Here is a 16,233-nt window from a genome sequence, read left to right on the forward strand (position 1 = left end):
CACTGACCAGCTGGGAGCCATCTGAGGTGCTATGATTAAGTTGCAGTAATTCAACTTGCCCAACCATGTAGAAATTCCCAATCCTCACAAGTGAAGTAGGTGCTCGTACTGCACTGAAGCACTGTTCAAGACGTTACCTGTGATGTGGATGCATTCATACAGTGACTTGTTTCATGACACCCACCTGCAGCCAAGCAGCTGCCCCACATAGGAGCAGCTTGATGAACGAAGCCTGATAACACCCACAGCTCAGCTCCCGTCAGCATGTGCTCCACAAATCCCGTGATTCAGCACATCAGGAGCTGACCATGGAATCACATCACCAAGCAAGGCTGTCAAGAGACAACCTACCTCGGCCGGCCACCTTTGGCTGGCAGAAGGAACGCATCGCAGAACTGATTTCAGTCTGTTCTGTGCCATTACGACCAGCGAACTCCTGCTCCTAAGGCAACTAATACTTTGTTGGATCAGGGAACGGAGCCTGGGAGGGAGAATTAAGTGTCACATCTCACAGACAACAGCTTCATTCCCAACCCATGTTCTCCTTCCCCTACAGGCATCTCAGCAGCGTATGGGAGAGATTCCTTTCCTTAAAGAAAAGTGAAAGGTCCATGGCTTCCCTTTCTTGCCTGAGACAAAGGGAGTGCAACTCATATTCCAGTAGTGTTGGGAACCACGGACAGGCAGCTACAAGCAGGGCTGCACGCTCTGCACAGCCCACAGTCAGGTCCGGCTCTGGGACAGCCCTCCCACATTCCGGGGAGCTGTGTGCCTTTTCCTTTCCATAATGTGATATAGCCATCAAATCCCAAAGCTGGATATTCAAGCACAAAACGACTCCTGGATTTTGTGTGCAATCAGCGTCCAATAACACTGCAGGAACTCCTGAAAAAAAAAGATGGATGTGCCAGGAAAGAAAGGGAGCAGGGAAAGGAAAGGAGTTGGGAAGGGAAAGAAAAGCAGACAGGAGAGAGAAAGGAGCTGGAAATGGAAAAGCGCTGTGAAAGGAGAGAAGCAAAAAGAAAAAGTGCGGAAGGAAAAGGAGCTGGGAAAAAAGAAAGAAGCAAGGAAAGGGAGATGGGAAAGGAGCGGAGCTGGGAAGGCGAACCTTCCTTAATACCTGAAAGCACACGAAATGCAAACACCCTGACAGCTGCACCGCTGGGAGCTGGCAGCAGCAGGCAAGGCAGAAAGGCAGCTGCAGACAGGTGTGTAAAACACACGCACACACTCACACGCACGCACACCTGCTGTCCCCGTGCCCGCCCCTCGCTCCCGCCCCCTCCGAGCCCTTCATAAAGCGGCTCTGCACACACGGCGCGGCACGGCGCACCCGGCGCGATGGAGACGGGCGGCTGCCGCATGAGCGGCGCGGAGCCGAGCGGCCCGGCCGCCATCACGCTGGAGGATCTGGACGGCGTGGCGGAGGAGAGCGCCGACTCGGCGTACCACAGCCACGGCAGCAGCCTGGAGGAGGAGGGGGCCGAGCGCATGGACGACGAGGAGCAGGAGCGGCTGCTGAACTACTGGCAGAGCGTGGGCAGGGGGCACCAGGTGGACGTGCCCCGCGGTAAGCCGGCCGAGCGCGGGGCGGGGGGCGCGGGCGGCTCTCCCGTCGTTCGCCTTCCGAGCTGCGGGGCGTCGACCCTGGAGCCGATGGGGGCCGACGGCCTTGGTTAAAAGTTCAACGGGCCGACCCCGAGCTACAGAATGGTAGAACCGTTCGGTTGGAAGGGCCGGCGCCAGTGATCCTATGATGTTGTAGGAACGCGCCTCAGTGGGGCGAGCTGAGTAGGCCGTCTGTTCTTAAACCTAAGCCATCTTTCAGTGCCAGCTTTCAGTAAACTAGAGGCTTAACTTTGCTTTTTGACAACAAGCTGCCAGGTTTGCCCCAATGAAAAGTTCTGTATTTTCCACGTTGAGCATAGAAAAATCAGAGAAGCTGTAGCAAATAGCACAGCTCAGCGACCACAAGCCGCCTTTTGCAGTGTAACGCTGAGCAGGGATCCTCAGCACTGCTGCTGGGCTCCTAAGCAGCCTTCAAAGAGGGGGGAGGCAGCAAGCCCCAAAGAGACTGCCTTAAGTTCTGCTGAAATGGACCTGCTGCTATTGATGCTCCTTCACTCCAGCACAAAGGGCACAAGCTCACTTTCTCCCTTTTCAAGTAATTCCCAGAAATTCCATGTTACATTTCTGATGCCTTAAGAAGGAGAACTGATGGCTCCTCAGGTACCAGAACACCTCCAGCCTGGCTGAGAGCTGTGAATGCACAGCACCAGCAGGGCAGCCCTGGGCTCCAGTACTCGCTGTGGAGTCCTTAGGATAGCAAGCTGAGCATCACAGAATGGTTTGGGTTGGAGGGGACCTTTAAGGTCATCCAGCTCTAGCCCCTGCTGCAGGCAGGGCCACCTCCCATAGCCCAGGTTGCTCACAGCCCCATCCAGCCTGGCCTTCAGTGCTTCCATGGAGGGGCATCCACAGCCTCGCTGTGCAACCTGTTCCAGTGTCACATCACCCTCACAGTAATTAATTCCTTCCTGATATCTGGTCTAAATCTACCCTCTTCCAATTTAAAGCCATTTCCCCTCGTCCTGCTGCTACCTGCCCTTATAAAAAGTCAAAAGTGGTGCACATGCCAAAGTAGTATGTTGCCACATTTTGGTTACTACAACAGAAAAGGTTTGCTTCATAATATGAAGCAGGTATTACAAAAATCAGGAGAGGGCTTCCTTCAGGTCCTGCCTGGAGCTGTCAGAGAGGGTTGCACCTTACCTAGCAGAAAGAGCCTGTCAGATTAGCTTGCACCATTCTAAGTACAGGGGAACTGTTATCCCCCAGGGCAGCATGCAGTCAGCTAGAGCATCCCCAGCCTCAGGAGTCCCAGACGAAACACGGATGACTCTCTGTGAAGAGAAACCCACCGCTCTACCCATTGCAGCTGATGCTGCAGCGCACACAAATGTGGGATTTATTTGCTGCCACAGTGGTAGCTGTGCAGCCAGGGCACTGCAATCTTAACAGCAGAGCATATGCTTGCTGTAGCCTAGTGGTAAAGTCTGTGAAATAAGAGCAAAACTGCTCCTGTCCATAGTTCTGGGCCGTGCAAGCTTGGCACCTTGCTGCATGGTGGCAGCACGCCTTGGAGAAAGATATCTTGCTAGTAGCTTTTGTTAGTACCTTGTAAGGGTTACAGAGCAGCATCACCCTCCTACAGACATCATGAGGTTTGAACACGCTTACAGGACTGACATACCAATTTGTCACTGTTAGCAAGACCACAGTAATCCTGCAGTGAGACTGATCAGCCTGTGCCAAACCTTGCAGCCAAAAGGAAAGTACAGGTGTAGGATGATGCAATACGGCTTTCTTGGCTTGAGAACTCCATGTTATCCACTCCCAGCAGAAGCAGAAAACATGCTGCAGCAGTTCCTTCACATTTCTCAATTCTAACTTCAACACAAGATTAACAAGAGAACTGTTAAGCATGGAAAACATCCACTTGCTGTAGCGTTAGGCTATCTAAAGATCCGCAGCATACAAAGCAGCATGTTCTGAATTGAGCACCCTGGCTCCAGATCAAGCTTCAGATATTGACTTGCACGTGATTTTCCATCAGTTCCCATACACTCCCCATGCTGAGGTTATGTCACATGGGCAGTAGCACATCTGTGCAGATATGTGGCTGCTGGGCATGCAGGGAAGGAACCATGGGGGGAAGGATGGAAGGATGGAAGGAAGAGGCTGCTGTCAAGTGTGCATCATCTACAGAAAGCCCTTTGTAAAGATTAGCCTCTTTCACAAACCTACCCACAGCTTGGGATACAATTATTTCATAACCATAATTTACAATTTTAAAACGTAATTAAACCAAGCCCTCACCCAGGTGCACTGTTACAACTCGTTATCATCTCGCCTCATTTTGTCACACCAGGATTCAGGTTGCCAAGCCTGGACTGAGAGAGCATCTGTATGTGAAACAACTCCCTTGCTTTGAGCCATGAAAGCTGAGTGCTGTGCATGGCTGAGTATTCACAGCGCACATCATGCTGCTGTGCTGGTGGGCACGGATTTGTGGAGTGAAGAGTAAAACTGAAGGGACTTCCATTGGTTGTAACTGTTATCCCGTGTGTTAACATGCAGAAAAGAGTCTGATCACATTTGTCAGTGAAAGAATCAGAAATAGAGTTAAGGTTTCCAGGGCCTTAAAAGATCTTCTAATTTGCCACTGTAAATCCAGAGCTGAAGCATAACGTGCTGTTTTTTCCCTCAGCATCCAAGGAGGTCAATTTTAAATGTCATTACTTGCATTTTAAATTTATTTCTCAATGACATTTACAAAAACAGGTCTAAAATAAGCTAAAGTGTATCCTTCTGCCCCTTATTAATAGGATCTTTACTGCTCCAAACAGCAGTAGAGCCCCACACTGAGTGCCAGGAGATGCAGGTTTGATTCCCAGCTCAGCTCCAGATTTACTGAGTGACACAGGCCCAGTTAATCCCTCTGCACTTTAACCCTCTCCTCTCTGCAGCTCCGTGCCCCCAGCACCCTGTCTCCCTGCTGAAGGCACTGGGGCACTCGGGACACAGAAAAGGGATTTTCAGTTGAAACTTCCAGTCCTTTGCACACCCGTGTCTGACACCACGGGGCCGTATGGCAGAAACTCACAGACATGTTTTCAATCACTGTACAGGAAAAACAAGTTTCTTAACCCCTACCCAAGTGCACAAATGCTCGTATCAGCCCAGCTTGGAGAAACAAGGGAGCAGCTCCTTTGGCAGAGAGGCTTTGTGTCGCCAGGCACAACCCTGCGGCTGAGCTGCTGAAGCTGCCTGTGAGGGCTGGCCAAAGCCTATTTACCAACTGCAGCCAAAGGCAAACACAAATACATTCACCCCAGCCATATTTAAACTGCAAAACCCACAGGGGGACAGAAGCACAAGGATGTGCTGGTATTTCACATGTGAGTACAGATACTGACCGTGTGAGCTTAGCTGGGAATATAATGATTAATACAGCTGCTTTGCTCTACTCCCACCCTGCTCTTGGGCTTCACTTTGCTGGAACATCCACATCTCTGCTGGCTTCCACCAGCAGCCCCCTACCCCTTCCAGGCCTCTCACAGCCCGCACCTGATGTCCTCAGCATCCAGCCACAGACAGTGGTGGGCTGCTGGGTGGATTTGATGATCTCAGTGATCTTTTCCAACCTGAATGATTCTATGATAAAACTATTATGCACCAAAAAGAAATAGCCTCAAATTAACACGTGCACAAAAAAGTTCTATTCTAGTTCCTTTGTTAAACAATCACATCTTGAGAAGATGCATTTCTTCAGTGAAGCATGCACTGAGGAATTTCAATTTTGCTCTTATTTATTTCTTTAATTTAACAGGACACTTTTCTTCTCTCTTATCTGTGGTTTTGGTGCTGTTAAAGAAGCAAACATCTTACATTAAGAGTCATCCATCTCTGCAATTTCCCAAGGGCAGGGGTTCCTTAACGTACCCAGCACACTGGGTTTGATCACAGGCACTGTGTTTTTCTTTACATACACAGTCAGAATTTTCTATGCTAACTTCTGTCTGCTGCCTGTTCTCCATCACTGCATCCTGAGCCCAGCTGTGATGGGATCGAGGCACTCCCATCCCACCTGCCCCACCTCATGGGCTGCTCTCAGCATCCTTTACTCCCACTGTACACCTTGGTGCTCTCTGCTGATGATCACAGAATGGTTTGGGTTGGAAGGGGCCCTTCAAGGCCCTCTGGTCCCACTGCCTGCAGTGCACAGGGACACCCACAGCCCCATCAGTGCTCACAGCCCATCCCCTGAGCTCTGCTGTCTCTGGGCTGGGACACCAGCACCTCTCTGGACATCCTGTGCAGTGCCTCAGCACCCAAACCCTCCCAGCTGTGCAGCCTTAACAGCAGAGCTTGCATTACAAAAACCTTGCGTTTGCAAACAAGAGCAGCTGACACAATTTACTTTTTCACATGAACGCATCCAGCGCCGAAGGATTTGCCAGGATGGGCAGCACCATCTGCACAGAGCCAAGTGGGCACTGCCAAACCCCCCAGGAGACACAGCCATAACATACAGCACACAGACCAGAGCTGCTGACTGCACCTGGTGATACGAAAGCACTGAGTCTGCTCCCATTCAACCGACAGAAAGCAGCGTGAAGCGTTCCACTGCTGTCTCTGCAGCTTCACATCTAAAACTGGGAATGCTGTCTTTTGTTGCAGATATGGCAGAGCCCATCCAGCAGCTGACCCGGAACAACAGCCCCCAGGAGAGGCAGAGCATCCCATTCACCCTCATCCAGCGCAAGGAAAAGGTACCCAGCCCCTCCCAGCTCCCTTGGTAACAGACTTGGCACTGCCCAAACCGAGATTTGAAAGCTGTGTTCCTTTATAAAGTTAAGTTACCTACTCAGGATTTTTGGCATTGTAGGTGCAAAGTGTTACATTCACACAACTGCATTTCATTTGTAACCTGTTGCCATTTTTTCAAGCATGGGCAAACTTTCCTATTTTTATTAGCTGGAAATCAGAGGAATGTCAGAACACAGACAGGTATCACAGTCCTCGTGACATTTTAGAACTAATTTAACAAAAAAACCTCCTATTTTGAGACTTGAAACAAACCCAGCATTTCCTCCATCTAAAATAATGCACTTGCTTCTTTACAATCATGGTAATTAAACATCAGCAGAGGTTGGAACTGGAAACAAAAGTTGGGAGTTGTGTGTCACGGGCCATTATCAAAGAGAACATCAATTTGCAAATCCATATCCCACAGCCAGCTCTTGTGTAATAAAACCTTCAAGGTGATGCCCAGCAAGTTGGGCAAACGGCAAATCAACAAACCTCTCCTTATCACTTATGAAGGTTTCCTGTCACATTTACTTTAAACAGAGCCATATAATTCAAATTTATAAATATCACCACTTCACTGTATTTCATTTAACCAGTTCAGGACTCCCATTACAGCTTGCATTTTGCATTAACCTTACAACTTACACTTTGCATTTACACTGCAATGAAACACTCAAAGCAATGTCTCAGTGCTGCTGCAATAAATAAATACTCAGCATCACAAGCTCCTGAGATGGCAGTTTCTTTAAAGAAGAGCCACCCGTGAGTCTGCCAAGAGATCCCTGTCCATGCTCATTGCTGCAACCCTTCCTGGCCGATATGAGGAAGGACTGAAGTTTGCATGACCATTTCAGTGAGAGCAGAAAAAGATGCAGCTCTTCCTGCTCTCAGGTGAGATGCAAACACTGTGCTGGTTTTAAGAGCCTGCCTGCTGCATGCCAGCCTGGGCCTCAAAGCACACAGCGTGCCCAAGGCACAGCCAGCACCAGCCTTTCCAATCGTTCCTTGTGCTTGCTGTTCTCTAAAGAACAGCATTTCTTGATGTCAAGCTACTGAGTAACATATGACTTTATGACTTCTGCTTGCTTGTGGGTTTTTAAATTAGTGAACTTGAAATACAAAACCACGATCCTCCTGTGCCTGCAGCTCGGAGACCTGCTGTATGAAAAGCGTCAGTATGGGAAGGCCAAGTGGGCCTGCATAAAGATGAAGGAGAAGCAGTACGAGCAGAGCATCTGCCTGGGCTTCATGAAGCTCATGAGGTACATCTGTGAGCAGAACTCCTCAGGTATGGTACCACAATTCTGCTTTAGAGTAAAAACAGCACGTGTGTGCATTGGCTCCTCCCAGTTAGACGGATATTTGTTGTTTTCCTTTTCCCAAGCAGACCACCCCAGTCAATGGACATTTTCATGCCATACAGCCTTTCCAGCACAACATCAACCAGGCAGCTCCCCCAGCACACCTGCTATTAGAGAGCACCTGAAGGAGACCAGCCCTCCAAGGCTGCGTGGCACTGATGCTGGCTGGCTCTGTATGCTGCCAGCCAGGCCCAAGGCCTTTGCTGCAGGATGCCATGGTGTAGCTTTCACAGCAGAAGTGGCATTGTCTGCTCACAGTTTAATGCTCAAGAGGCAGAACGCGATGCCTGCCCTGCTGTAGCTCAAATTGTGCATGACATGATACTCAAATTGTGCATGACATGAAACATCCGTGCAGTTGAAGCTTATCTTCCAAAACCATAATCCAGTTTTAACTCAAGAACTGTCAAGGATGGCAAATGCACCATGCCCTTGATTTTCATTCTTCTACCCTCCATTAAAAAGTACTGCAGCCTCCAATGCCTTGTTCGCCCTAGCACACGTCAAGTCAATCCTTCATTTTCTTTCCAAGAAACTCAAACCATTGCTCTCCAAAGTTTGTCCTTAATCAGGTACCTTCCCTTTCCCCGTCCTGTTAATGCTTAAATAATTGTAAAAATGTTGTTCTGGCTCCAGAACAGTTCAGTGCTGTTTTCAGTCTGCACAGAGAAGCTAACTTCTCACTCCCAATCATCACTGCTGTATGCACCCTCATAGCTACAAATTCATTTTCTGCAGCACCACAAATGAAGCACTGTGTTTGTCAACAGCAAACCCTACAAGAACTCACAGTGCAGACCCCTGTTCTGCCTACGCTTTGTTCCCAAATACTCAAAACATGACACAAGAGCAGTATGCAAGATAAACACAACCATCTCAAAATGGAGGAAAGTAGTTAAGTCAAATCATACATGAAGATAGGGGAGCTCACTAACTGCTGCGTTTTAGACAGATATGCAAACCTATGTACAAATTGAAGTTCTATGTATATACACACACAGATATATACACACAGCCACACACAGATGACAAGGTTTAATTCAATGCCTCTTCCAATCTGGAATACAGAAACCCACCTTCTGAAATATCACACTGAATTCCTTTGCAATGGAAACCTTTCTTCTCAGCAGTACTCCCTTTCTATTGCTCACTGTGAGCTCAGAAGCCAGGAACAGCACACAGGCATCCTTTTGCACTTTCTAAAAGCCATCTGTGTCTCCTCAGGGCTGTACCTGGGGATAACCATCCCCATTGTGACCATCGTCCACACCAACGAGTCTCAGTCGGAGATGAGGCAGGCGGTGACGGTGGCATACTACCTGCCCGAGGTGCTGCAGGATCAGCCTCCTCATCCTTTTGACTCCGACATCATCATTGAAGAATGGCCTTCTACTATTGTTTATAGTAGGTAAGAAACGTTTTCGTTTTGCAAACCAAATTCTTAAAGCCAACCAACTTAAAACGTGACTTCCAGTAACTTTTCAAAAGCTGCCTGCTGTGTGAAACGAGGGCACTCAGCAAATAACAGCTACCAATATGATGTACATCCTTGCATGTAAATATAAGGTATAACTGCTTCCCAAAACAGAACATTCTGTGTAGCTGGGACAAACCATCCAGCATATCACTGAATGTACTGAGTTAAGGAAAAGCGTTACCTGGCTGAGGTCAGCCACAGTCAGTGGCACTTGTGAATCACCACCAAGTAGCTTAGAAGAGAAAGCAACGCTTCCAGGCTCTGGAAAAGATGCAGATGTTAAAGAAGAACCTGATACGAAGTTGCTTGTTACAGGAGCTTCAGAGGAATCACCAACGAAGACTCAATCATGAGAGAAATAAACCTGCTGGCGGAAATCCTGGAGAGCCCCGAGCTGTGCCTGCAGGACACGTTCATCATCGCCGGCTACACAAACCCCGCTGCTGCCAACAGACACAACGAGATCTGGTTCCTGCAGAGGCCATAGCCTCCTGCTCCTGGTGCTCAGCCCCCCCAGAACCAGTCCTGACCTGCTGGCACCATCCCACCTCTGGACGGGGCAGGACTGGCTGTGAGAGCCCGGGAACGGCAGAGCGGTGGCTGGCAGCACAGCGCAATCACTGCAGCTCAGCGAGCGCACAGAGGTAACCCCTGGCACCGACATCATTTCCTATGTCAACTTCTACAATTTCTGAACAGTCATCACAGAGATTTTTAGCACTACGAAGAGCAGTTCACCCTATTTATTTTTCCCTCTCAGATAAGGGAGACAGAGCCCTCCCCCATCCCATCCCTAGGGCAGATCCCCAGCACCAGCTGCAGCCGCTGCCAGCAGGACACAGCACAACACCAAGCCCATCTCCTGAAATACAAACACCAGGTCTTCATTTCTAAAAGACTGCTCAGATTTAGGGACCAGAGCAAGGAGCGAGGCCCAGCCTGTTCTGACCCCCTCTCTTGTGCAGCAGAGGCTCTCAGTGCTAACCTCAAAAAGCATTCAACCAAAGTAACTTCAACCTCGTGAAGAGACCAAAAAGGCAGAACAGCACTAATGCTCACTGAAATTGCAGGGGAAAAGTTATAGTTCACCTCATTGACACACATACAGCCCCATGACCCTACTTAGCACTCCTAAATAGGGAGTGCTCGCTCTCAATTCTTTTAGAAGTGTTTTCTGAGCACTTTTTCCTTTAGTCTTTGCAGAACGCTGCAGTGCTGCCACTGAAGCCACCTGTTGGCTGCTCCCCACATCTCCCAGCAGTATCACCAAGGTTCAGAACCACCTCAGCCAGAAATGCCCTCTGGCACAGCAGCTCCGAGCCCCACACGGTCGCTCAGAGCATCCCTTCTGGCTGGGCTGCCCCCACCTCTCCAGGCTCTGTCCCAGCTCCTGACCACTCTCACTGTGACAGTCCCTGATTTCTGACTTCCCACATCGCAGCTTGTTTCCTTCAGCCACATCCTTAGGGCAGCTCCTGCACGCAGCTGAGCACCCCCACAAAGCCCAGCTGCGTGTGGGGCTGGGGGCTGCACTCGCAGTTACAGCACCTGACCCTTTAGCATTGGGTTAGCAGATGGCTTTGCTCTCAGAAATCCCTTCTTAATGTCTCCCCTTACCTGATAATAGAATATAGGACTTAATTAGTACCTTTTTATACAAAATTTAAGGAAGCCTGTCACCAGTTATTTATCAGTTACCAGAGCGATGCTTCATAGAGAGCTTTGTGTTCTCCAGCTGCAACACACAGCATGACGCCCAGTGCTGGGTGTGCAGTGCTGACAGGTCAGGAGGGCTTAAGGGGTTCTGGGGCAATGCCACCCCCACAGACCCTGCTGGAAGCGCCAGCATTAACGCAGAAGCTAACAAACTAATGGAAAATAACTTTTCTAAAGCTGACCTGAGTATAGAGCCCAGGGAGGCATGAAATGATAAGCTTTGCTCCTCTCACGCCCTTGTTCCCCCACCCCCTCCAGCAATACAGCAAATAAAAAACAGATTTCCACCTCTGACAAGATTTGTTGAATTAAATTTTGCCAGTGACACAAGCACCCAAGGAGGCTGTGGATGCCCCATCCCTGCAGGCATTCAAGGCCAGGCTGGATGTGGCTCTTGGCAGCCTGGGCTGCTGGTTGGCAACCTGCACACAGCAGGGGTTGGAACTGGATGAGCACTGTGCTCCTGTGCAACCCAGGCCATGCTGTGATTCTGGCACATCAAACACAAAGTACCCATTGGAAGCAGTTAACCCTCTCACCAGAAAGCATTGGTTTGTACATATTTTATACTTCAAATGCCTTTTGCTTGCTGCTATCATGTCTCTTTCCATAGGCAGCCCTCACCAAAACACTTCTGTGGCTCAGCTACTTGTGGGTATGTCACAGAAACACCTTGTTACAAACACACAGCACCTGCTGAGCGTGCTGGCAATATCTGCAGCAAGTGCTCAGTGTTGTTCAATGTAAAACTGTGAAGTCCGGGGTAGTAGTGATGCTGACTTAGGTTAGGCTGCTTCTGCTGCTGAGAAAGAACCAACAAATCCTACATTTGAAGATATGGAACACTTCTGTGAATGGCCCTCCGAGGCACAGAGCTGCGTTTGCTAATTGCCACCACGAGATCAGCCTCACAGTCAGTCCCTGAAGGCCAAGGAGGTGTTACAGGGACTCAGATGGATCATCTCCAAGTCCCACACGAGTCCCTAACCCCTGTTACTGGGACAGGCACTGCATTATTCACCTGCAGCTCTGCTTTGTAAGCTCTTAATTAAAGGACTGCCATTTTTAATTAGAAGCATTTGATTTCCGCTATCCAAAGGCCATAGTAAAACAGATTCCCCCCTATTTCTGGAAGATTAAATGCTGTAGCCTTAACAGATAAATGCTGTCCCGCATACTGCGTGTTTTCCAAACAAGTGTTAGTGCCTAAAATGTCTGTTCCAGCTTTGTGACGCTCAGGGCCTTGCTTACTGTGTGTATCCAAGTACAAGCATCGGCAAGCTGCGCTGTTTTATGCTGCCCTTTGTTTTTACTTCTGTGTTGTCTTGTTTACTGTTACTGTTTCTCAAAGTAAAGGTGATGATTTTATTGTGCACAGAGCATCCTTGGGTTTCATTTTTGTGACACACAAATTCTTGCCTTCAGCAGCACTGATTTCAGAACTCAATGTCAGGGTCTCTTTGCTGCTGCGTTTCCTCTGAATGGAAGCAGCAGAAGGTGCGGTTCTGATGCTGCAAGAGGCTTGAGGCCTGCATTTGAGACTGTCACTGTAAGAGCCAGAAGATGTGAGCAGCACTCAAATAGTGCTAGCAGTGCTCAAATAGCACTCTGCAGTGTAGAGCACAGCAGACACCCTACCTTCCCATTCAAGCAGCTCATATCAACTGCCTCACCCTCTCCAAAAATGGAGAACTGAACGCACAGATGAGCTAAAGCTCTCAAGAACAGTTTCAGAGAAAATGTTTGAGCTCTGCAGAAAGCTGGGCACAACCAGGACAACACAAAACCTCCCAGCACCACCACATTCCACCTCAACTGGAGGCCCTCAGCTCGGGTGTTGTTCTGCAAGGAGGAGAAAACGAATTAAGCTCTCCACTGCAGCTCCTGAAGGGTAACAGTGGTGCAGAGCAAAATAGCAGCTCTTGTAGTTGACAGCACAAAATGAACCGGGGAGCGAAGTATTGTAAGTTCTTGCTGTTCTAGGTGGAGATGTTAGAGTAGGAAGGCACACACACAGAAGTACCTTGGAGAAGTTACTTTGAGATTGAAGAAGAGAAGGCTGTGGGGAGACCTCATGGTGGCCTTCCAGTGCTCGAAGGGAGCAGATAAAAGGAGGGGAACAACGGCTGTTTGTGAGGGTGGATGGTGATGGGACAAGTGGAATGGTTTTAAAGTGAGACAGGGGAGGTTTGGGTTGGATATGAGAAGGAAGTTTTTCACCAGAGGGTGGTGAGGCACTGGCACAGGTTGCCCAAGGAGGCTGTGGATGCCCCATCCCTGCAGGCATTCAAGGCCAGGCTGGATGTGGCTCTGGGCAGCCTGGGCTGCTGGTTGGCGACCTGCACACAGCAGGGGTTGGAGCTGGATGAGCGCTGTGCTCCTTTGCAACCCAGGCCATGCTGTGGTCCTATGAAGTACACACTTGGTGACAGCCCCATTTAACAGTAAGGAAAGGAAAGGACTCACGTGGATGTAAGCTCTCTGAATCCCACCCAGCTCTTCACCAAGAGGAACGACGATTTTTTCCACTTGCCGCTCATGAGAATAAGGCTGAATTTCTGGAGAATCTTCAGTACACAGCTCTATCTGAGCAATGAGTAAGTTGGAAACAACTTGCTGCACAGCCTGTGGGAAAAGCCACCAAACAAAAGAGCACATCTTTGTGTTAATATCCCAACCATGCAAGTCAACACGTCATGAAAATAACTACTTTTAAACAGCTTTGAATGGCACATCAAGGAAAACACACTATGCAAAAACTGAAATGTAAAAACCTTCAACTTGAAGATTTTAAACAGTATGTTAACAAACACTGCAGCGGCACGAGGGCTGGAGTGCCAGAGCCCTCCCTTAGGGCTGGGTACCCCAGGGAGGTGGTGGATCGCAGACCCACAGCACAGATGGGGTGGAAGGTTCCCACAGCCCCACGTGGTAATTAAATGGCAGAGCTTTCCCTTTCAGTGGGTTTGGACGTCCATCTGCCTTTGGTGCAAACCTCAGCCCAACTTACTTTCACACAGCAAACAATGCTGAGGGGAATACAAGAAACATTCTGCATGAGCTGTATGTTTTCTTTGGCTCTGGTAGGTTTGCATTCTCAAAGAACAGAAGATAACATTTCCTCTGAGGAAGGGCAGAAATAATGAACAGAGCCTACAGCAGTAATTAATTCAGAGTCTACATGACCAAGATAAATGCTGAAGAACCCATGGATGGTGAAGCGATTCAGCTTTGATTTACAACTCCCCTGACTTCAATATCCCACATGTGCTGCCAAGCAGAGCCCGTTCAGCTCCAGCTCCCTCACCTTGGTGTCACTGCCTGGCGTTGCACTCAGGGCCAAAACCCGGAACTGCTTGGTGTATCTGCTCAGCTCCTTCACGACCTGCAGACAGGAAGGGTCCACATCAGCACCCACACAGGGATGGGCAGGAGACAGAAGGTGGCGAATGCTTTGGCTCTGTGACACAGCAGTGTGTCAAACAGCAACATGTCTTCAGGAAAGGTTTTATACGTTACTTGGAAATCAGATAACCGATCAGCTCCAAGTCTTTGACACCTAACTTGCTATAGCTCTGAAAAGTAAAAGGGCAACAGAAGAAGAAAACTGCAGCGGAGGCAAAGCAGCAGGCACTGCTCTCAGTTATCAAGCTAACATCCGTCCTCCAGCACAGCACGTCAAACAGGCACCAAAGCCACCTCCTTTCCCCTACAGGGGCACAGCAAACAGCTCACGGACACACGGTCAGCTTCTCCAGCTTACAGAGCAGCAGCTTTGCCTTCACTCACAGATCCATGGAGGTTAAGATGAGATAACACGACAAACTCTTTGCTAACAAGCAAAATCCTGAACCCTCCCCATCTCAGATCTGCTCAAGGACAGCAAAGCAGCACCAAGGAATCACCTTATCAAGTCTCAACACAAATTATACTTAAGATCAACGTACTGATTGAGCAACGGGCAGAGAGCAGACAAACAAAGGAACTGAAAGATCTCCGTACAACTGCAAACTGCTATGGAGGACAGAAGGGATGTTGGTGTAACTGCAACCCAAGCGCAGGGCTGGGCCCGCAGTGTTACCTGGCAGTAGGCATGGTTCCCCAGAGCTTTGTGGGCTTCGTCAACGACCAAGCATTTGATTTCCACAGCAGGGCACGTTCCTCGGCTGAGGTCGTTCACCATGATCTGAGGGGTCAGGAAGAAAACCCTCCTGCTGGCCCACAGCTCCCTGCGGCTCAGGGCCTGCGTCCCACCTGGAAACGAGGAGCCGTTAGGGGTGGGAAAGATGGAATCTGACCTGATGGGGTCGGATGGGAGCTCTGGAGCTCCTCCAGTCCAACGCCACGTGAAGGCAGTTTCCCGAGCAGCTGCACCCAGAGCACGCAGGCGGCTTTGGGTCGGTGCAGAGGAGACTCCCTCACCTCTCTGGGCTCGGTGCCACCCTCACGGCACTTTCTCACGGCCGCACGGATCTCCCCGGCTCCAGTCCGTGCCCGCCGCTCCTCGTCCCGGCGCTGGGCACCACGGAGCAGAGCCCGGCCCCACTCGGATCCCCTCAGCCTTCTCTCCTCCGCCCGCACGGCCCCGGGGCTCTCAGCCCGTCCCGTCGGGAGGCGCTCCAGGCGTCCCCGCCATCTCCGCTCCCTCCTCCGCGCTCTGCCAGCGGCTCCCATCCGCCCGGAGCCCCGCACTGCAGCCGAGGCCCCGGGGCGGAGCGGCTCCGCGCACGGCCGCCCGCGCTCCAGCCCCGTTGCCCCCGGCTCCCTTCAGCCACGACCCGCCCCGCGGCGCCGCCCTACCGGTCATCTCGGCCATGTCCCGCCCTGGGATGCCCATCAGCTGAGCGCACGCCTCCATCTGCTGAGCCACCAGCGCCTTGGTGGGCGCGAGGAAGAGCACTTTACCGGACGGGAACCAGCGGTAGAAGTTATACATGACGACGGCGGCCACGAAGGTCTTTCCCAGCCCGGTGGGCAGGCACAGCAGCGTGTTGGCGAGCAGCGCGGCGCGGGCCATGCGCAGCTGGTAGGAGCGCTCCGGCCGGTTGCTCGGGTAGATCCACAGCGCGCCCGCAGCCGAGCAGAAGCCGCTGGCCGCCGCTTCGGGACCCGGGCTCGGGTTCGGGTCCAGCTCCGCGGCCGCGGCCGCCAGCAGCTCGTCGTCATCGTCGTTGTTGTCGTTGTTAACAGCGGCGTCCCGCCCGGCCTGTAACGCGGGGCCCGCGGCCCGCCGCCACGCCTCGAGCAGCGTGCGCTGCCGGCCGCCGCTCATCGCGAGCCCGCGCGGGGCGGGGCGGACGCTGC

General features: G+C 50.7%; 2 protein-coding genes across 3 annotated transcripts in view; one reads left to right on the top strand and one right to left on the bottom strand.

The window, feature by feature from the left end:
- FANCM (FA complementation group M) overlaps window positions 1–16,201 on the bottom strand; it is a 62,059-nt gene extending 45,858 nt beyond the window's left edge. For both annotated transcript variants that reach the window (XM_048949115.1, XM_048949116.1), the window contains exons 1-4: window positions 15,730–16,201; window positions 15,011–15,183; window positions 14,237–14,314; window positions 13,396–13,554 (exon numbers count right to left, since the gene is read on the bottom strand). In XM_048949115.1, the coding sequence (XP_048805072.1) occupies window positions 13,396–13,554; window positions 14,237–14,314; window positions 15,011–15,183; window positions 15,730–16,201 (882 nt within the window). The remainder of the gene's footprint in view (window positions 1–13,395; window positions 13,555–14,236; window positions 14,315–15,010; window positions 15,184–15,729) is intronic.
- Window positions 1,314–12,302, top strand: LOC125695106 (heme-binding protein 2-like). The gene is made up of 5 exons (XM_048949213.1): window positions 1,314–1,570; window positions 6,244–6,335; window positions 7,522–7,663; window positions 8,961–9,144; window positions 9,529–12,302. Exons 1-5 carry the CDS (start codon window positions 1,342–1,344, stop codon window positions 9,698–9,700), a joined length of 819 nt encoding a protein of 272 aa, XP_048805170.1. The 5' UTR covers window positions 1,314–1,341; the 3' UTR covers window positions 9,701–12,302.
- Window positions 16,202–16,233: the final 32 nt, after the last annotated feature.

This window comes from Lagopus muta, chromosome 6 (genome assembly GCF_023343835.1).
Source record: "Lagopus muta isolate bLagMut1 chromosome 6, bLagMut1 primary, whole genome shotgun sequence".
NCBI lineage: Eukaryota > Metazoa > Chordata > Aves > Galliformes > Phasianidae > Lagopus > Lagopus muta.